At 41.0% G+C, this 21539-nt stretch overlaps 3 protein-coding genes across 3 annotated transcripts; all 3 read right to left on the reverse strand.

Moving 5' to 3' along the window:
* Positions 1 to 3214: 3214 nt before the first annotated feature.
* Positions 3215 to 4183, reverse strand: LOC135739152 (trace amine-associated receptor 13c-like). Its single transcript, XM_065257442.1, has one exon. It carries the CDS (start codon positions 4181 to 4183, stop codon positions 3215 to 3217), a length of 969 nt encoding a protein of 322 aa, XP_065113514.1.
* Positions 4184 to 9823: 5640 nt separating this feature from the next.
* LOC135739144 (trace amine-associated receptor 13c-like) lies at positions 9824 to 10792 on the reverse strand. Its single transcript, XM_065257436.1, has one exon. It carries the CDS (start codon positions 10790 to 10792, stop codon positions 9824 to 9826), a length of 969 nt encoding a protein of 322 aa, XP_065113508.1.
* A 3869-nt stretch (positions 10793 to 14661) lies between these two features.
* On the reverse strand, positions 14662 to 15630 carry LOC135739139 (trace amine-associated receptor 13c-like). The gene has a single exon (XM_065257423.1). It carries the CDS (start codon positions 15628 to 15630, stop codon positions 14662 to 14664), a length of 969 nt encoding a protein of 322 aa, XP_065113495.1.
* Between the last annotated feature and the right edge of the window lie 5909 nt (positions 15631 to 21539).

A 21539-nucleotide genomic window follows, 5' to 3' on the forward strand; every position in this document is an offset into this window, starting at 1 on the left:
CTAGCGCTATTGAGCTTTCTCTCTCAGATCGAGGGGCACCATTTTCTTATTTGTACAGACAATATCACTGTTGTCTTGTACATAAATCGCCAGGGCGATGTGCGCTCAAGATTCTGTTTGGGCAGGCAGAAGTGACTATTCAATTAGAAGAACGCCATCTAGTCGCCCCGTACTGCCCCCTCATGTCAAAAGGCTTGATATGGTGTCCCAACCTTGAGTTATGGAACCCTAAAGTGTGTAGGATGTGCGAGAATCATTAATGGGGTGCCCTGCCACAGCATTTTTTCAACACTCACACAGTCGCATTCCCCCTCTACCAGACACATTTATGCCCTTAAAGGGATAGTTCTGCCAAAAATGATATTCTGTCATAATTTTCTCACTCTCATGTTGATTACAAACTGTCTTTGTTTTGATGAATGTGTAGGAAGATGTTTTGAGGAACGTTTGTTACCAAAATGTTCATGAGCCCCATTCACCCTAGACCTGGTAAATTGTCCTGTGCGTGATGTGATGGCACACCAGTTAGACTTAGGGTGAAATTTCTAAGAAAAGCTAGACGCATCAGACCTTCCCCCCAAGGTGCCAACATGGGATTTGGCTTTAGTCCTCAGAGCGCTGACCCTCCCCGTTCAAGCCGTTACTTTCTACGGGCTTGAGAGAGTTTTCCTAAAAATGTGTTTCTCTTTTAGCCTTGACATTAGCCAAGCGAATAGGGGACTTACTTGATTCATGCTGGTTGCATGCTGTTTGGACGAGATGATTGTAATGTTTAGCTAAAGCCAAAACGGGGTTATTTACCAAAGTCTATTTTCACAACTTTTAAAGTGCAAAAATGGTAAATGGACTGCATTTATATAGCGCTTTTAACAGACCTATGGCCATCCAAAGCGCTTTACAAGTTGCCTCACATTTACCCATTCACTTACAACGACGGCAGTGTCAGCCATGCAAGGCGCCAGTCAGCTCGTCGGGAGCAGCTGGGGTTAGGTGTCTTGCTAAAGGACACGTCACTTGTTCCGGTGGAGCCGGGGATTGAACCACCAACCTTCCGGTTTGTAGACAACGTACATGAACCACTGCCACCCCAGTCCCCAGTCTCTCTTCCTGTGTTTTCAACTGAGCAGGCAGTCTCAACTATTCAACGTGAACTGTGCCTAGTAAGGGCACTGCACATTTATGTTGAGCGCCCTGTGCCTTTCCGATCAACAACTCAGCTTTTTATCTTTTATGGTGGCGAAGGGACAGCCGGTATCCAAACAGACATTCTGAAAGACTGAATACATGAAATCTGCATATTTAATGCCGGAAAAGTTTGTTGGCTAATGATGATTTTCTACAAGACAATGCAGTGATTATGAGGTGATGTTATTTCTTAGGCTAATCTAAGGTGCTCTGATTAATAAGTACAAGAGCACACAATGGATTTATTTAACTGATTCGGCAAAAGAGAATTCAGTATTAATGAGATATTAGTCGATATAGTGGTAATAGGTAAAGTTGTTTATTGTTTCATGTATGTAGGCTTCCTTCTCTTGCGCAAACTCGGTCTGTTTTGCGCACACACATTTTGTCTCTCTCTCTCGTGCACACAGACTCTGTTTCTTTTGCGAATTTTGTCTCTGTCTCTCTTGCACGCAGAGGCTTCGACTCTTTAGCGCATTTTGTCCCACTCTTTCTCTCTTGCGCGCACAGACTCGTTCTCTTTCGCGTATTTTGTCTCTCTCTCTCTCTCTCTCTCTTGCACTCACGGACTTGGACTCTTTAGCGCATTTTGTCCCACTCTTTCTCTCTTGCGCGCACAGACTCGTTCTCTTTCGCGTATTTTGTCTCTCTCTCTCTCTCTCTCTTGCACTCACGGACTTGGACTCTTTAGCGCATTTTGTCCCACTCTTTCTCTCTTGCGCGCACAGACTCGTTCTCTTTCGCGTATTTTGTCTCTCTCTCTCTCTCTCTCTCTTGCACTCACAGACTTGGACTCTTTCGCACATTTTGTCTCTCTCTCTCTCTTGCGCGCACACAGCTCGGACTCTTTCGTGCATTTTGACTATTTCACGGTCACAGACTCTGTCTCTTTTGTGCAATTTTGCTCTCTCGCGGCATTCACATTTGTCCACAACTGCGGCTCATAGTTATGAGGGAGAGGGAGGTGTCCACCTTTCACTATTTGATTTGTTTAGACCACTATGTGTGTATGTGTGTGTGTGTGTGTGTGTGTGTGTGTGTGTGTGTGTGTGTGTGTGTGTGTGTAATGTATATCTGTTGTTGAACCAGAAGAAGACTTTGGAGTTGCGGAAACTTTTTTCACTTGAACAGCTAGTTGCACTGATGCAACCTCAGATTTTTTTAGTCGCACCATTGAAAAATTAGGTCGCATGTGCGATCATATTGGTTGCAGTCTCAAACCCTGAATATGAACCTATGAGATACTAATACAGTATATATCTTTATCTTTAATGTACTTATATGAACTATTTAGGTCCAAATCTGTACTTTTTGTATAGTTACATCCCCAGTGACAGCTAGGGTACATATTTTGACCATTTATTTCTGACAGTGTAGTGTCACCTTTGGTTATACAGCATTGATTGATTTATATATATATATATATATATATATATATATATATATATATATATATATATATATATTAACACACCTGATTTAACTCAGTAGCATGTTAGGGAGACATTCTGGAAGGAGCCTGATGAGTTGGTTCAGGTGTTTTAAATAAGGAGACATCTAAAACTTTCTGGAAGGGGGTCCAGGACCAGGGTTAAAGAACACTGAATTTCAGTAATTGGTGAAGACCAAATATATTTGTTATGCTTTGGTATTCAAAATGTGTGCAGGGTCTTGAGGGTCCTGTTAACACATAAATGCTGCATTTATAGAATGGTGTCATTGTGCCCGAGTAGTGGGTGTGCATGTGTGCTTTTTTCATCTATAACTGCAATGCTGATTCTGATGTATTTAAGACTTTACATTTACACAGGTAGCCTTTAATGTATATATTTGGCCTGCAGTTTCAATAAACATTAACATAGTTTACAGATGCTTTTATCCAAAGCGACTTGCAGTGCATTACAACTTACATTATTATTAGTATGTGTGTTCCCTCAGTTTAAAACAAGCAATCCCAGCATTAAGGCTGTGAACTTTGTAGTTAAGACTTGAAATATAAAATAACAGAGAAATAGAAGACCAATAGCAGTTATGCTGGCTTAAATATTTTGGATAGATTTAGGATGTGTTTAACTGACGTTCTAAACCAGGGGTAAAATATAGCATAGATGAGAGGATTTAGACCTGAATTAATATACAACATCCATAATATACAATAGGTTATAAGAGAAGTCATGCTTGTTTTTGGTGTTAGAGATAAAATAAAATAGGGAATCCAGCAAAACAGATAAGCAGTCACGATGATTCCTAATGTCAGAGCGGCTTTGCTCTCAGATTTCCTCCTCACTGAACCTTCTGTTAGATGTTTTCCACTCCTCATCAGAGAGTTTATAACTTTCACTTGTTGATATGCTACATAAAAGATTCTCAAATATAAAGTTATAATGACGGTACAAGGAAACAGGAAAAACAGGAACAGGTCAATGATTGTCAAGGCGAAAGTAATGATAATTGTACATTCTCCATAACATGTGTATTTTCTTTGTGAGGTAGTTATAAGAAATGAAATGTTAAAAGCTGAAGAGCAAAACCAACAAACACAGATAATAATTATTGTTCTAGTTGTTGTTATTTTCTGTGGGTACAGTAAAGGGTGACACACGGCCACATAACGGTCAACAGCTATTAAAACTAAATTACTCAGAGATGTAGAGGTGAGCAATCCTTCAATTAATAAACCCAGTCTACAGAAAGTGTCTCCATAGTACCAACATGTTTCAATCAACTTAATCGCCTCCAAGGGCATGACAATAAGTCCTACGAGCAGGTCAGACACAGCCAGAGAGAGAATGAGCATGTTGGTTGAAGTGTGAAGCTTCTTGAAGTGAGAGATGGAGATGATCACCAGCAAATTCAGAAACACAGTCCATACTGACAGCAATGAAAAAAACACATACATGATATTGTATTTATGTGTGGAGTGTTTTGTCTTGATGCATGATGAGTTAATGGCAGGAAAGCAGTATTGAGTCTCTTGGTCTTCTGTCTCATAGGCCATGAGTATCCTCCGGTTAGCGTTTGATCTGATCTCCTTACTGTTCTGACATTTATACAGTATCTGAATCAAACTGACTCAACCCATTCACCACCCATTCTGATGCAACTTTGTTTATCAGTAGATATTATTTTGTCCTTTTTTAAATATTTTTCTTTTTAGATGTTTTCAAATGATGAGCTCAGATTCAAACCCCTCTATGCAGGACTCTAGACTGCGACCAAAATGGTTGTAAATATAATTTTTTGATCATGTCGACTCAAATTTTACACCAAATTTTACATTTGTGCGAGTACATAATGTTCAGGTTGTTTTGGTACCTGGCTGTCACATGAGTCTATATTCAGGTATACTTTATTCCTGTTTCCATCTCGCACATGCACATATCCACATGATATTACGTATACATTATTCAAGCGTGCATAAAAACAGATGGACGTGTTCGACACATACCTGTTCACTGTACAAATGATTACCAGGCAGCCTGGACACCACTACTTTGGGTCATTTACAGGAAATTTACAAAATTAGATGAGGAAAGGTTGTTGATTCACCATTCCAAACAAAATTTAGCACAAACAACAAGAAAACAAATAACAGATTTGCAAGGGTTCTCGAGGAGCTCCTTTAATAACAGATATTGCCATGTCAGTTTTCTAATTCTGATTGGTCCACTGCTGTAAAGTGCCATTGATAAGCCACACGTAAAAGTTAAAGGGCCCATGTCACAGGACTTTTTTAAGATGTCAAATACATCTTTGGTGTCCCCAGAGCACATGTGTAAAGTTTTAGCTCAAAATACCATATAAATAATTTATTATAGCATGTTAAAATTGCCACTTTGTAGGTGTGTGCAAAAATGTGCCGTTTTGGGTGTGTCCTCTAAAATGCACATGTGCAGATCAAGTGCAAACACTGATCACAATGATGGTAGTTTGTTGAAATTGAAACTCAATTGTTCTGTGAATTATTTTCTCTCTGCACTAAATGGCAGTGCTGTGGTTGGATTAAGGGGTTGGATTATTATAATAAGAGCTCCTTATGACGTCATAAGGAGAGCCAAATTTCAACGACCTATTTTTTCATGTGCTTGTAGAGAATGGTTTACCATAACTAAGTTACTGGGTTGATCTTTTTCAAATTTTCTAAGTTGATAGCATCACTAGGGACCCAATCATAGCACTTAAACATGGAAAAAGTCAGATTTTCATGTCATGGCCCCTTTAACATTCTTTAATGTGCAAGATGCAGACACAGGCGTATGTTCAAACATGTTCATTAAAAATGATCAGATTATAATAATTTGATTTATATATCAAGCTTTAAGTCACTGTCAATCTTTGTCGATGCAAAACCAGCATATATTTTAAACATGCAAGGTCACTATGATGATTAAGGTAAGATTATCTTTAAAAAAGTTAATTTATAAGAATAATCTACTTTTCACAATCATTTATGTAGTATTTATTCGGAGATTGAGAACTTCAACGTCATTCTACAACAAACTTATTCGTTCCCTTTCAGTCGGTCACTACGACGTCACGTCGTGACCGATGAATTGGGAACTAGCTAGAGAGACCAATCTACTTCGAGAACTACTAAAACGCCAATGAACTTGGCATGGTGCCTCCCCGCCAGGTGCGTATATAAGCCGCAGGTGAAGAATACCAAATTAGTTTTTTCGATTCGAAAGCTGGCAATATCTGCTACTGAGAAGCTACCTGCTATGACAGAGTACACCATTGCTGAAGTTGGTTGGACAAGCAGTACCACAGCGGACGCTCGCGATTTCCACTTCTTTCTTTTCTTTAAGTTAAGTGTGTGAGTTGCCTCTCCCTTGCTTGTGCGGGGGATTCATCCTCCGGCTCTCAGTGCCCCGATCCACCGCAGGTAGAGGTTCCAATGGAGACGGCAGGCTCGTGTTCTGTGATGTCTACCAAATCTATAGGTCCTCCTTTAGGTCCCTCATCTAACGCTGTATCAGAGGGGGGGCCCTCTCCCTCCGAAGTCAATTCAGACATCCTTCCTCCTTCTGGTCGGGTTCAACCCGGAGATGGCGGCTGTGCTCTCTCGGGTGGCGGAGGTGGTAGGGCTGGAGTGGACTGTACCTCCCCCTCCCGAACCCCCCCCCTCGAGGACTGGTACTTTGGAACTGCTCGGGCGTCTCAACTCACACCTCCGGTACCTTTCTTTCCTGAGGTCCACGATGAGCTGACTCGAACTTGGAGAGCCCTGTTTTCCAACTGCCTGCGGCCGTTTCAGCCATCACCCCTCACCTCTCTCATGGCCTCCACCCTACATGCCATGGCACTGCTGCAGGTTCACCAAGCGAAAGCTTTGAGGGATCTGCATGAGGGAGGCCACGACTCACCTGCCTTCTCGGAGCTCAGAGCGGCCACTGACTTGGCGCTCATGGCGACCAAGGTTACCACCCAGGCAGTCGGTCCACCATGATTGTCCAAGAGCGCCATCTCTGGCTGTGTCTGGCCGACATGACGGAAGTCGACAAGAAGAAATTCCTGAACGCTCACATCTCCCAGATCAGCCTCTTCGGCGAGTCCATGGAGAGCTTCGCCCAACAGTTCTCCGCCGCTCAAAAGCAGACCGAGGCGATCGCTAAGATCATGCAGCGGAGGAAGAGAGCTGCCCCTGGTCCATCAACATCGGCTCCTCAGTCTGCCTCTCGCCGAGGGCGTCCTGTGGCGGCCGCCTCCGTTCTCCATCCTCGGACCTCATCTCGGAACTGGTCGTCAGCAGCCCGCCCCGCCTGATCAGCCGCAGCTCGTGGAGGTAAAACCTTTCGAAGCGAACTGCTTGTCATATCATCTGAACCAAAGATTCAGCACAACCTTTCCATTCAACTAGGTTCCTCAACCATCACGCCTTCCAGGACACCCAGAAACCTGGGAGTGGTCATTGATAATCAGCTTAGCTTCTCAGAGCATGTTACCAGCACCGCTTGCTCTTGTAGATTCATCCTCTACAATATTAGGAAAATAAGACCTTTCCTAAATGAGCACGCTATGCAGGTCCTAGTCCAAGCTCTTGTCCTGTCCAGGCTGGACTACTGCAATGCGCTACTGGCTGGACTTCCAGCCTGCACAACCAAACCCCTACAGATGATTCAGAATGCAGTGGCAAGAGTGGTCTTCAATTAGCCAAAGAGGGCTAATGTCACTCCTCTCTTTGTCAAGTTACACTGCCTTCTTATTGCAGCTCGCATCAAATTTAAAGCTCTGCTCCTGGCCTTTAAAACCACCCCTGGGTTAGTACCCTCTTACCTTTGCTTGCTTATACAGCCTTATGTACCCTCTCGATCCCTGCGCTCTGTCACCGAGCGATGGCTTGTGGTGCCATCTCAAAAAGGGAAAAAAAATATTGCGTACCTTCTTTGGAGCTGTTCCACAACTGTGGAATGATCTGCCGTTCGCGTCACAATCTGCTGACTCTGTAGCCGTCTTTAAGAATCGTCTAAAACCCATCTCTTCCGTCATTACCTCACTTCCTAATATATGACTTACTATCTTTCTCTATTTTTCCTTTATCTTTATTTGTAAACTCTTAAAAAAAATGACTAACCAACCCATGTTTACTGTGTTGGACTTGATGACACTATTTTCAGTGCACTTATATATTGCTATCCTTGTGTTGCTATAATTGCTTCTATTGTTTACCTCATTTGTAAGTCGCTTTGGACAAAAGCCTCTCTTAAATGACTAAATGTAACGTCAATGTAAATGTTCGGCATACAACAGTGTGGAATGCCCTAATAATATTAGAGCCCACTCGATGAGGGCTATCACCTCCTCTTGGGCTCTATCTAAGGGTGTGTCTATTCAGGATATTTGTTTCGCCAGTTGGCTGGTCTTCTAAGAACAAGTTTGCTTGGTTTTACAGCCTAGATGTGTCTTCTCTGGTTTCCTAAGTGCTTTCGGTAAGTGCGCCTTCTACTTCCCTTCTACTTCTATCTCTCATGTCTAGCATCTCCCTGGCTGGGTTCCACCAGGTCGTATAGACAAGAGGGAGGCAGAGTCTGCGCGATGACGTGATTTTACTCTTCTCGCCGTCTGGATTTTCTCTGTTGCTTAGATATGCTGCAGTGCTGGATATCTCAGCCCACTGGGTGTATGTATTATATTCTTATTAAACATTTATGCTTGCTCAATACCCTTGCTAGCATGGCTGTGAGCTCTGAGCATTCTATTTCAGTTGTATGTATTCTGAGGTAATGCTGCTCAAACGGTGCTTTTTATAGTGGAGGCGACACCACCCCTTTCTAATGTCTTAAGGGTCATTGGACAGTGCGAGTTTCAACTGCACTGGCATTATGCATTAAGGCTTTAGAGAAGATGAGATAAAAGGAAGGGTCCCATAGCATCAGCTTCTGACGCAATGTCTCGTTCTCGTCTCTCAGTGAACCAAGGTTAAGATAGTAACTGAAGACGTTTTAGCAGGAGTTAAGCAGTAGTTTTCTGTTGGTAATGTAAAGGGTTACACACAGCCACATAGCAATCATCAGCAATAAAAACTAAATGATTAAAACTTTTTAAAGGTTCCTATGAGTTACTAATACAGTATCTATCTTTGATGTACTAATATGAACTCTTTAGCTCCAAATCTGTACTTTTTGAAAGGCTACAGCCCCAGTGACTGCTGGGGTACATCCTTTGACCAATTTTGTCTAACAGTGTAGTGTCAGCCAGGTTACAGTATACAGCATTGATTGATATGAAGAGGTATTGTGAATTTTATTTACTTTAGGCCAATAAAAATACAGGCTCAGTGTATTTTCCGCACATGAATGCATGTGTCATAACTGTTCACACAAAGGTTAATAACTCATTTAATTCAACATTTAGACAGAAAAAAATAGATTTTTCATATTTTTATGCCAGCGATAACATTTGCTGATTTACACACAATTTGTTTTTTTAATGGTTTTTTTTCCGCATCTGCTTTAGGCTGGCAATCGATTCTAAGTTTGAAACATGACTCATTTTCTACTTCTAATCTTATTTTTTAATGCATATTGTTTTATACATGTTGTCAATCGACGTTATATGTTGTCAATGATTTTAATGATTTTCTTAATTTTGTGAGAGCAATGAGGCAGGATTTTTATCATAATAATAAAAATTGGCCTCCTAGAAAGAAGGGTAACATGGGCTAGTAACAATATCTTTGCTAGTTTTGACCTCTTGGTTACTGACAGGATCAAGACAGAAATGAACCATCTGAGAATCAATTACAGCTAAACTCTGAAGGACAATTATATTTGTTATGCTTTGCTGTTCAAAATTTGTGCAGGGTCACCTATGCGCTGCATGTATAGAATGGTATCATTGTGCCTGAGTGTGTGCATTTGTGCTTGTTTCATCTATAACTGCAATTCTAATTATGATGTATTTAAGATTAAACATTTACACAGTCTTTAATTTATATATTTGGTCTGCAGTTTCCATAAACATTTACGCAGTTGGCAGATGCTTTTATCCAAAGCGACTTACAGTGCGGTACAAGGTACATTAAAATCAGTATGTGTGTTCCCTTAGTTCGAACCGAGCACTCCCAGCATTATGGATGTGACATTTGTAGTTAAAACTTGAAATATAAAATGACAGAGAAATAGTAGACAAATAGCAGTTATGCTGGCTTTAATATTTTGGATAGATTTAGGATGTGTTTAACTGACGTTCTAAACCAGGGGTAAAATATAGCATAGATGAGAGGATTCAGAGCTGAATTAATATACAACATCCATAACATAAAATAGGCTATAACAGAAGTCATGCTTGTGTTTGGTGTTAGAGATAAACTAAAATAGGGAATCCAGCAAAACAGATAAACCATCACAATGATTCCTAATGTCAGAGCGGCTTTGCTCTCAGATTTCCTTCTCACTGAACCTTCTGTTAGATGTTTTCCACTCCTCATCAGAGAGTTTATAACTTTCACTTGATGATGTGCGACATAGAAGATTCTCAAATATAAAGTTATAATGAAGGTACAAGGAAACAGGAAAGACACAAACAGGTCAATGATTGTCCAGGCAAAAGTAATGATAATTGTACATTCTCCATAACATGCGTATTTACTTTGTGAGGTAGTTATAAGAACTGAAATGTTATAAGCTGAAGAGTAGAACCAGCAAACACAGATAATAATTATTGTTCTAGTCGTTGTTATTTTCTGTGGGTACAGCAGAGGGTGACACACAGCCACATAACGGTCAGCAGCTATTAAAACTAAATTACTCAGAGATGTAGAGGTGAGCAATCCTACAGTTAATATAAACAGTCTACAGATAGTGTCTCCAAAGTACCAACATGTTTCAATCAACTTAATCGCCTCCAAGGGCATGACAATAAGTCCTACAAGCAGGTCGGCCACAGCCAGAGAGAGAATGAGCATGTTGGTTGGAGTGTGAAGCTTCTTGAAGTGAGAGATGGAGATGATCACCAGCAGATTCAGAAACACAGTCCATACTGACAGCAATGAAAAAAACACATACATGATATTGTATTCATATGTGGGGCGTTTTGTCTTGATGCATGATGAGTTAATGGCAGGAAAGCAGTATTGAGTCTCATGAACTTCTGTCTCATAGGCCATGAGTAAAGTCTCCTCCTGTTAAGAGTTTGATCTGATCTCCTTACTGTTCTCTCATTTATACATTGTCTGAATCAGACTGACTCAACCCATTCACCACCCACTCTGATGCAACATTGTTTTTCAATGGATATTATTTTGACATTTTTTTTATGTTTTCTTTTTAGATGTTTGTTAATGATGAGCCCAGATGCAAAACCCTCTAAGAGGCGGATCACACAGATCATATTTCTTGTGACAGTCGCCTTCTTTAAATTGTTCTCTATGGGCAGTGAGCATTATGCTTGCCGTTCGCCTTGCGTTTTTGCCACCTGCCGCACCATGTATTTTTGCAGGAGTGCTTTTAGAACCTGAAGTTGAAAAAAGTCAAAACTGAGAGGAAAAGCACCCAACGTCATTCACGTTTATTCCAATTGAATGTGGGGAGAGACAGGCTTTCCATTGTGGTGACAGAAGTTTACAGTTGCTTGGAACAACCCAGAGATGTCTCTCAATTGCAAGCTGCGTCCAAAATCGCATACTGTGACAGTAAGTACTGAATTAGATGAAGTAACTTCTCATTGACCGTTAAAACAGTAAGTACTAAAAAGTATAAATATTTATAGTATGAATGAGTACGGACGTAATACATTCGCCATGTTGATACATCATGTAACAAACGTCATCATAACAACAAGTTAGTCGTTAACTAGAATGAGGTTAAACGAGCGCAATTTAACCACAAGATCTAGGTCAGAGCAAGCTTCTTCTATTTGAAGTTTCTGCTAATATGACAGTTAACAGCAATCCAAAGGGCAGGACAGGACAGCTGACTCGGTGATTGCCTAGCAACATAAAAAAACCACAGCACACTGCTCTTTTCTGAATTCGTTCAAATGAAGGCAATGCTACCTGCCTAATGTTTGAACCGTTAAAGACATGTTTTGTGTGATTGGCTGCTATGTGTGTCTGGCATATTATATTATAATTTTTGACGGAGGTGGCGGTTAGTAGATTTTTCATCTTAGCTCCTCAAACCTGCCCAGAGCCGATCCTCCCTATACGCAAGGTACCCAACCTGCGTAGGCCCCCGAACCACTAATGAGTTATCAATCGCAACATCGGAGGGTGGGCTTTCACCTTTGGAGGCTAATGACTCTCTGGTGCTCTCTGAGAAGTATGCAGAGATGGCGGCGTGCTTTCCCGGGTGGCCAGGAGTACTGGGCTGGAGTGGCACCCTTACCAGAATGCTTGAGGCTTCAACTTTGGTTTTCTGGGTTCAGGTCACAAAACTTAGCCACATCCGCCCCCAGTGCCTTTCTTTCCAGAGGTGCACGACAAGCTTGCACATCCTCACCAAACTTTTAATAAGTTCTTTATTGTGTCTTTGTTAATATTTAGTAGGCCTTATTGTATGATATAAAATAATTTATTGATGCGGTCTCTCACTCAGCCAAGCATGAAAGCACACTGATTGCGTATCATGCGCATTAGACGTGCCAATGCCTCGTCAAATTTCATTATTTGTATTTCTGCCATAGAAACAGTTCAAGACCTTTATACTTACGCCTACCCTTGACTAGACATAAGATTTAGTCTAAGATTAGTCTTACAACCAGGTGTACGCCCAGCTGCTGCAACTGGCCCCTGGAGCCAAATCTCTCCTTGAAAGCATGTAAGCGTTTGTCATTTTTGATCTTAAAGTCTAACACTATCGCAACACAAGCTACGCCTGCTCCTTGCCAAGCTGCTTTTCCTTTGGTTAAGTCCCTGTCTACCCTTGTTGCCCCAGCTACCTCCAAACCAGAGCCACACCAGAGGTCGAACCGAAGGAAGTTGCCTCGCCTGCCCGGTAAAACCCCCCTGGGCTTCGAAGCAGTCCTAGTAAGACGGACCCGGGAGACAAGACTGCTGTTGTTGTCTTCCCTCACCCAGGGCAGGGTGGGAGCATTACATCTGACCTGCACTTTGATGTGGGCCTGAACAGAATGAAGACAGCTTAGCTGGCATTTTCCCAGCTGTGGCTGAGCCCCCTATACGAGGTAGCTCTATGCCCTTAAATGGCGTCTTCTCTCATCCTGGTGTTCTTCACTTGTGGAAGACCTGCAAAGGTTGTGCCATCTGTTCAATGTCCTTTTTTTGGAAGGGTTTGGAGAAACATCTCTTTCTGTCTATCATCGAGCTGCCACTGCAGCCCATAACCAATATGTTGAGAGTAGATCACTGGGACAGCATGATCTGATTAGTAGGTTTCTTAGAGGCGCGAGGAGGTTTAATCCAAATTCGCTGCACCTATAGCCAGGTGTCCCATTTGCCTTAGTTCCTTCTCCCCTTTTTAGGGGACTATGTTTTCTGACAGTGTGGTGTCAGCTTTGGTTAAATACTATTGATCTACAGTCTATATACAGGTATTGTGAATTTTATGTATTTAGGCCAGTGAAAATACAGGTTCAGTGTATTTTCTGCACATAAATGCATGTGTCATAACTGTTCACACAAAGATCAATAACTCTTTCAAATTAACATTTAGACAAAAATAATAGAATTTTTAAAGGGATAAAAATTTGCTGACTTACAGAAAATGTGTTTTACTTTAGGCTGGCCAACCTTTTTGAGTCTGGTACATAATGGCTCATTTTCTATGTTTAATCTTAATTTTTAATTAATATTAATACATGTTGTCAATCTGATTTTGAATTTCTTAGTTTCATGAGAGCAATGTGGCTGAATTTTGATCCTCATAATAAAAATGTGCCACCTAGAAAGAAAGGTAACGTGGGCTGATTTGTTAGATGCAGTAACAATATTTTTACTTGTTTAACCTCTTAGTTATTTTCTCCTATTCGGACAGGATCAAGACAGAAAGAACCATCTGAGAAATCAATTACAGTAAACTCTGAAGGCCAATTATATTTGTTATGCTTTGCTATTCAAAGTGTGTGCAGGGTCTTGAGGGTCCTGTTAACACATATATGCTGCATTGAAAGTTGATCCACCAAATCGTCATTAAAAGTGTGAAACAAACTCACACGCAAGTAGATTGACAGACTGATGCAATAGTTGCTCTTCATGCAGGCCAGTGTCATGTCTTGCACGTTTATGTGGGAAATGTTCAGTTTGCCAACAGTCAATTATGCGCATAGAAATAATGTTGATTTTTTTTAGTAGTATACACCTTTAAACATGTGGCCTATATTCATATATTTGGCTTGCAGTTTCCATAAACATTTACACAGTTGGCAGATGCTTTTATCCAAGTAAATTACAGTGCATTACAAAGTACATTACAGTAGTATCAGTATATGTGTTCCCTTAGTTCAACCCGAGCAATCACAGCATTATGTATGTGACATTTGTAGTCAAAACTTGAAATATACAGAAAATGTAAATTTACAGAGAATGCATTTATTATATATTAAACCATCTGTTTATGTTTTCCTAAATCTTTATGGATGTTTAAAAAATGGACATAAGCTTTTGGGATACAACATACTTTGTGCGAATTCTGTGAATTAAAAGGCAAAAACCAGATGCAATTATACCCAGCAAATGAAGAAAGTGTTGCTATTTATTAATTAATTAGAAGCAAAGTAATTGACATGACAGTTTTGAAATGTACACTTACTTAACTGGAAAATATATAAAAAAAATTATTTAAAAAAAAACAGAGACTTTGCATGGGTAATTAAACCAACAAATATTGACATCTGAGATCACTTAGGATACTCTAACACTGAACTATACTGTAATGTATAAGTTATATGGCAAACCAGTCTTTAAAGCTCTGCCAAATTTAAGCGTAAAATCTTCTTTTGAAACCCAGTGACCAATTTGAACAATGCTAGTAAATCCAGAAGCTTAATTATTATTTTAATGAACAAGACCAGTAGAAGTTATGCTGGCTTAAATATTTTGGATATATTTAGGATGTGTTTAACTGACGTTCTAAACCAGGGGTAAAATATAGCATAAATGAGAGGATTCAGAGCTGAATTAATATACACCATCCATAATATAAAATAGGCTATAGCAGCAGTCAGTCTTGTGTTTTGTGTTAGAGATAAACTATAATATGGAATCCAGCAAAACAGATAAACCGTCACAATGATTCCTAATGTCAGAGCGGCTTTACTCTCAGATTTCCTCCTCGCTGAACCTTCTGTTAGATGTTTTCCACTCCTCATCAGAGAGTTTATAACTTTCACTTGATGATGTGCGACATAGAAGATTCTCAAATAAAAAGTTATAATAATGGTACAAGGAAACAGGAATGACAGGAACAGGTCAATGATTGTCCAGGTGAAAGTAGTCATAATTGTACATTCTCCATAACATTTGTATTTACTTTGTGAGGTAGTTATAACGACTGAAATGTTATAAGCAGAAGACCAGAACCAGGAAACACAGATAATAGTTATTGTTCTAGTCATTGTTATTTTCTGAGGGTACAGCAGAGGGTGACACACAGCCACATAACGGTCAACAGCTATTAAAACTAAATTACTCAGAGATGTAGAGAAAAGTAATCCCATGATTATTAAAAACAGTCTACAGAAAATGTCTCCAAAGTACCAACATGTTTCAATCAACCTAATTGCCTCTAAGGGCATGCCAATAAGTCCTACGAGCAGGTCGGCCACAGCCAGAGAGAGAATGAGCATGTTGGTTGGAGTGTGAAGCTTCTTGAAGTGAGAGATGGAGATGATCACCAGCAGATTCAGAAACACAGTCCATACTGACAGCAATGAAAAAAACACATACATGATATTGTATTCATGTGTGGAGCGTTTTGTCTTGATGCATGATGAGTTAATGGCAGGAAAGCAGTATTGAGTCTCATGATCTTCTGTACCATAGTCCATGAGTAAAGTCTTCTCCTGATAGGAGTTTGATCTGATCTCCCATCTGTTCTGTCATTTATACATTGTCAGGATCAGACTGACTCAACCCATTCACCACCCCCTCTGATGCAACATTGTTTTTCAAAGGATATTATTTAGCCTTTTTACCTTTTCCTTTGCAGATGTTTGTAATTGATGAGGTCAGATGCAAAACCATGTTAGTTTAGACTTTTAATGAATTCTGCAAACAAACTCGTATTTCTAAATGGCTTAAGGCCGGGATTAAGCGATTTTGAAACTAATATATAATGCATGCCACAAGCATCCGGTTAATATCATTATCAAATTTTTTATGTAGGTGGTGTTTAGCAGGTTTTGTATCTCACCAGCCATTACCCTCATAAGCTCCACTATATATGCTGTCTGTTTTTTCAATTGTTTTCCAGTCTTGCTTATGCTACGTTGTTTAATGTGTTATTCCTAGCCTGTATGTTTTTTTAGGTTTACTGTTTATTACAGTTTATGATTTTTGGATATACCTCATCTTATTCATCTCCTTCATCCTCCACCACACATAACAAAACAGAAGACGAGGTGCACACTTGCTCTCCTGAGCTCCACGAGGTGCAAGTCATAACATGCATTTGGGCTGCTAACACCTCCCCTATCCCTTTCCAGAAAATTTTTGCAGGGCTATCCTCTCATTGCCACTGTGGCCTTCTGCCTCTTTTACTCTCCTGTCACCTGTTTGATGGACAAGGATGCTGTCTGTCTCTCTGTGTGAGGTGCACCTCCCTGGCATCCTGCTCTGCTGGCACCTTCATGTCATCCTGCTTTGTCGCTCTCCTGAGGTGCACACTTGCTCTCCTGAACTTTACTTTGGCCCAGTTATAGTTATTTTATTGTTATTATATGTTTGCTCAGTCTCTTTCTTAAGGTACGTTCACATTATAAGCTACTTTGTCGCTGTGTGTCGCTCGTCTCTTTCAAAGAGGTTGTTAGGAGGCGTGTCTAAATCTGGTTGTCATAAACAAATGAGTAACGTCCACTCCAGTAACTGTCAAGAGACGGATGATGTGAACTCCACTGCTTTGTTCTCATTGGCAGTCGCTCCAGGAAGTCGCTCATCATTTGCATGAAATTAAACTTTCCCAACTTTGTTGTGCGGCTGGACATGCCCCATCCAGTTGCCAACAGTCACTGTCGCTTATGTCGCCGGATGCCACAGAGCTTCCATTGAAATCAATGAGATTGCGTCACTCTGCTACTGCTAGTTGCTGCTAATGTGAATGCAGCTTAATGGTGGAGTCATGAGCATGTCACAGGCCGGGGCGGACCCAAAGATAACTAAACAAGGTCACGCCCCTTCCTAGTTTCCACCTCGAGGAGGTTCCCAAGACCACCCCAATGACCAGACAGACAAGTATACTACTATTAAAATGACACTTTATTAAATATTTAAAAGGAAAGGGGAAAGGGGGAAGGGCAATTTAAAAGCAACTCTTCTTCTGGTCTCCAGGACCACTTCAAGTGCAGCGGGGGCTAGAACTCCTTTTCCCAGAGGGACCCTGCTATCCGTGGCGCCCTCCGCTTCTCCTGGAGGCAAGACAGGAAAGTCTAATTAGTGCTGCGTTTGAAGTTTTCGTTGATACCTGTTCCTGTCACCGGTCTGAGGTATTTGTGTCCTTCTCTGCCCCTTAAGGTTCCTGGCGTCCTCTTCGGGCCGTGCCGGAGGAACCAGATAGATGAAGTCCACAGGCAAGGTGATCCAGACAGGGGTAAAGAGGTTTGTCTCACTGGGACCTTTGTGCTCCTCTTCGTAGCGTGCTGGGGATACAATGGGTCTTGGACTTTCCTCTTCACAGCGGGCTGGAAGACACGGGTAAGCTGCACCACACGGGTAAGGTATTCCACACACAGGTAAGAGGCTTAATACACTGGGTCTTGTATGTTCCTCTTCACAGCGGGCTGGAAGACAGGAGTAAGCTGCACAACACAGGTAAGGTATTGCACACAATGGTAAGAGGGTTAATACACTGGGTCTTGTACGTTCCTCTTCACAGCGGCCTAAAAGGCAGAGGTAAATTGCACCACACAGGTAAGGTTTTGCACACAAAGGTAAGAAGCTTACTACACTGGGTCTTGTATGTTCCTCTTCACAGCGGGCTGGAAGACAGGAGTAAGCTGCACCACACAGGTAAGGTATTGCACACAACGGTAAGAGGGTTAATACACTGGGTCTTGTACGTTTCTCTTCATGGCGGCCTAAAAGGCAGAGGTAAGTTGCACCACACAGGTAAGGTTTTGCACACAAAGGTAAGAAGCTTACTACACTGGGTCTTGTATGTTCCTCCTAACAGCGGGCTGGAAGACAGGAGTAAGCTGCACCACACAGGTAAGGTGTTTCACACAAAGGTAAGAGAGTTAATACACTGGGTCTTGTACGTTCCTTTTCACAACGGCCTAAGAGGCAGAGGTAAGCTGCATCACACACAGGTAAGGTAATAAATGGTCGTCTTACCCAACACGTGTCCCGGGGGCAGCGGATCCACAAGGCGCCGGCTAAACACAAGGGGGCGCCGGGTATGATGCGTACGGCCTGAACGCTTCCCTAGTTCCTTCCCCTCCACTCTGGTCCTGGGGGTACTGACTGGGGCGAACTCTCAACGAGGCTCCGTACGGAGATAATGGATGCGTGTGCACTTGCACTACGGGATGACCCCCAGCGCCACACAGCAGGTGTCGTGCGTTTCTTTTAATCACACGGCCGCCCGCTATGTTGGAGCGGGGGGCAAGACTTTGTCACACCATTGTATACTCTATAGGTGCAAATCTGTACTGTTTGAAAGGTTACAGCCCCAGTGGCAGCTGGGGTATATATATTTTGATATTTTTTTCTGACTAAGTAATGTCAGGTTGGGCCACAATAATATTGATGGGTACAGGTATTGTGAATTTTATTTACTTTAGGCCATGGGACTCCAATGTTGGTCCTGGAGGGCACATCTCCTGCATAATTTAGTTCCAACCCCACTCCAACACACCTGCCTCTAATTTGATTAGCAGGTTCAGGTGTGGGAGCTGATATCTGCAAGACAAGCGCCATTCAGGAACAGGGTTGGAGACCCATGCTTTAGGCCAGGGCTATTCAAATCTTACCCTGGAGGGCCGGGGCACTGCATAGTTTAGCTCCAACCCTAATCAAACTTAACCACCTGTGATTGTCTAGTGATCATGAAGACCTTGATTATCTTGCTCCGGTGTGTTTGATTAGGGTTGGAGCTAAACTATGCAGTGCTCCGGCCCTCCAGGGTAAGATTTGAATAGCCCTGCTTTAGGCCAACGATATACAGCAGTGGTCACCAATCCTGGTCCTGGAGGGCCGGTGTCCCTGCAGAGTTTAGCTCCAACCCTAATCAACCACACCTGAAGCACCTTAATTAGCTGCTTCAGGTGTGTTTAATTAGGGTTGAAGCTAAACTCTGCAGGGACACCGGCCCTCCAGGACCAGGATTAGTGACCACTGATATACAGGTTCAGTGTATTTTCTGCACATGAAAGCATGCGTCATAACTTTTCGTACAAAGGTCAACAACTTTCTAAATTTAGACAGAAACAATAGATTTTTTTCTTGTTTCGTTGTTTTGCTTAATGTGTTTTTTCTGCATCAAGGCAGGGAAATCCAGTCTGGAACATAATGGTTCGTTTAATGTCTTATCTTAATGTTTAATGCTTATTTTCTTATACATGTAGTCAATCTGATAGAGCAATGATGCAGGATTTTGATTTCCGTAAGAAAAATTGGCCTCCTAGATAAAAAGGTAACATGGGCTGATTCGTCCTAGACGCAGTAGCAATATCTTTACTTATTTGACCTCTTGGTTATTTACTCCTATACTGTATATATATATATATATATATATATATGTATGTATATATATATATAAATATATATATGTGTGTGTGTGTGTGTGTGTGTATTTATTTTTTTCTTTCATGAACATTTAAACAGTTGCCAAATCCTTTTATCCAAGGCGACTTAGAGTGCAGTACAGGGTACACAATACATTATTATCAGTATAAGTGTTCCTTCAGTTCAAACCGAGCAATCCCACCATTATGGATGTGACATTTGTAGTTAAAACTTGAAATATAAATTCACAGAGAATGCCTTTATTACCAATTTATTAACCCTCTGGGGTCTAAGGGGTTTTTAGGGCCCTTGGGAAGTTTTGACATGCACTGACATTTGTGCTTTTTTCAGTTGCTTAAAAACATATTAATGGCAAAAGTCTCATAACACTGTGTTCATCACAAACTGGGCTACAATATCATATAATCAACATGTATGTACATGTTTGTATTTTTGAGAGAAAAATGTTTATGCGTGGTTTTTGAAAAAGCAAAATTTTTAAGTCACTGATATAACTCCACAAAACTCATTCTAAACATGTTTTCCCAAGACTTTCCAAACAGGATCTAGTAGTCTAGAGTTTTTTCTTCAAAATGATGTGAAAATCATATGGCCTACTCAATCACATAAAGCAAGATATTGATTTACAATTTCTAAGACACTTTTGCTTGGGAAAGGCTGTATGCATGGAGGCGGGAAAGCTCCTGAATAATCAGTGATTGACACCTGAGAGACAAAAGAGTTGAATAATGAGCCACTAATGAGCCTTGTGTGGATGTTCAACAGGAATAACTTTCTCTGTAGTAAAACCATGATAAGGTTTACTTTTCAATATAATGTAAATACACACACACACACACACACACACACATTATATATATATTTATATATATTTCTATTGAAATATTTTCTATTAATTTCACAAGTATAAGTTACCTTTTAAAAACCATAGTAGCTTAATCATGGTAAAGATACTGTTTGGCCATCTTAACATGAACACACTTCAACCCAGGGTTAGTGTTTGGTTGGCCAGCGAGAGGTTTACTTTTGTGCAGTAAAAAGCTCAAAAGAACAACTGCCTATCGTTGTCTGGACTCTTATTTGTGTATTTGTAATCATTATAGTAGAAACACAACAAGGGACACGCGTGGTAAACGTATCAATGTTTGTTTACAACCGCCGCCATTACTCACGTGTTGATCATGAAAGCAGTGAATGTGTGCACACGCGAGTGATCCTGTGTTTAATAAACTTGCTGTGCGGAGATATGCGCTTAGACGCAACTAAATAAGGATTGTACTGTTTGGAATCGCGCATTATATAAGAATACCAAAAAGCGCGTCGAGTTTCCTGACTCGCGTGTTTGTGTATGTGTGTTCCAATCGCGTGAACTGTTTGACGGAAGAACAAAGAAAACACTCGCGTCTGGAGATACTGACACACATACGCGAGGAAATAAGGATTTATGTCATGTTTGGTGCAATCGGATGGAACAACAAGGAATGGAGAGACTGGATTGTGGATTGCATATCCATTGACTGCAGGAGGCACGAGTCATGCATATGGATGTTTCTGCTCATTCACTTCAATGGCGCGGGGGTGTGGCGATCCGATCTCATTACAGATAATGAGGTAACTGGCGAAATACGGTACTTCTCCTCCTTCTCATACAGTTTACACCGAATGACAATATCTGTTTTCAATTTCACTTATATCATTTAAAAGGAGACATTCCAAGCATTATGTAGACATTTATCTTTTGTTTCTACACCAAGAATTCGTTAAGTTACAGTTTATTTTTCTGACGCGTTTCTGAAAGGACTTCACTGAGGGAGAGAGAACAGAACGTGCATAATGTTTATTTTCTTAATTTTGCGAAAAGCACAACATTCTGTTTTTATTGGGAGTGGACAGAAAAAAACTAGACACTTTAACGTTTGAAATGATGTATAAATCATATCTGTATGTCAAAAATCAGCAGAATAATTTAAGTCTCTTTGCGGAGTGATTGAAAAAT

The sequence above is a fragment of the Paramisgurnus dabryanus genome, chromosome 10 (genome assembly GCF_030506205.2).
Source record: "Paramisgurnus dabryanus chromosome 10, PD_genome_1.1, whole genome shotgun sequence".
Lineage (NCBI taxonomy): Eukaryota > Metazoa > Chordata > Actinopteri > Cypriniformes > Cobitidae > Paramisgurnus > Paramisgurnus dabryanus.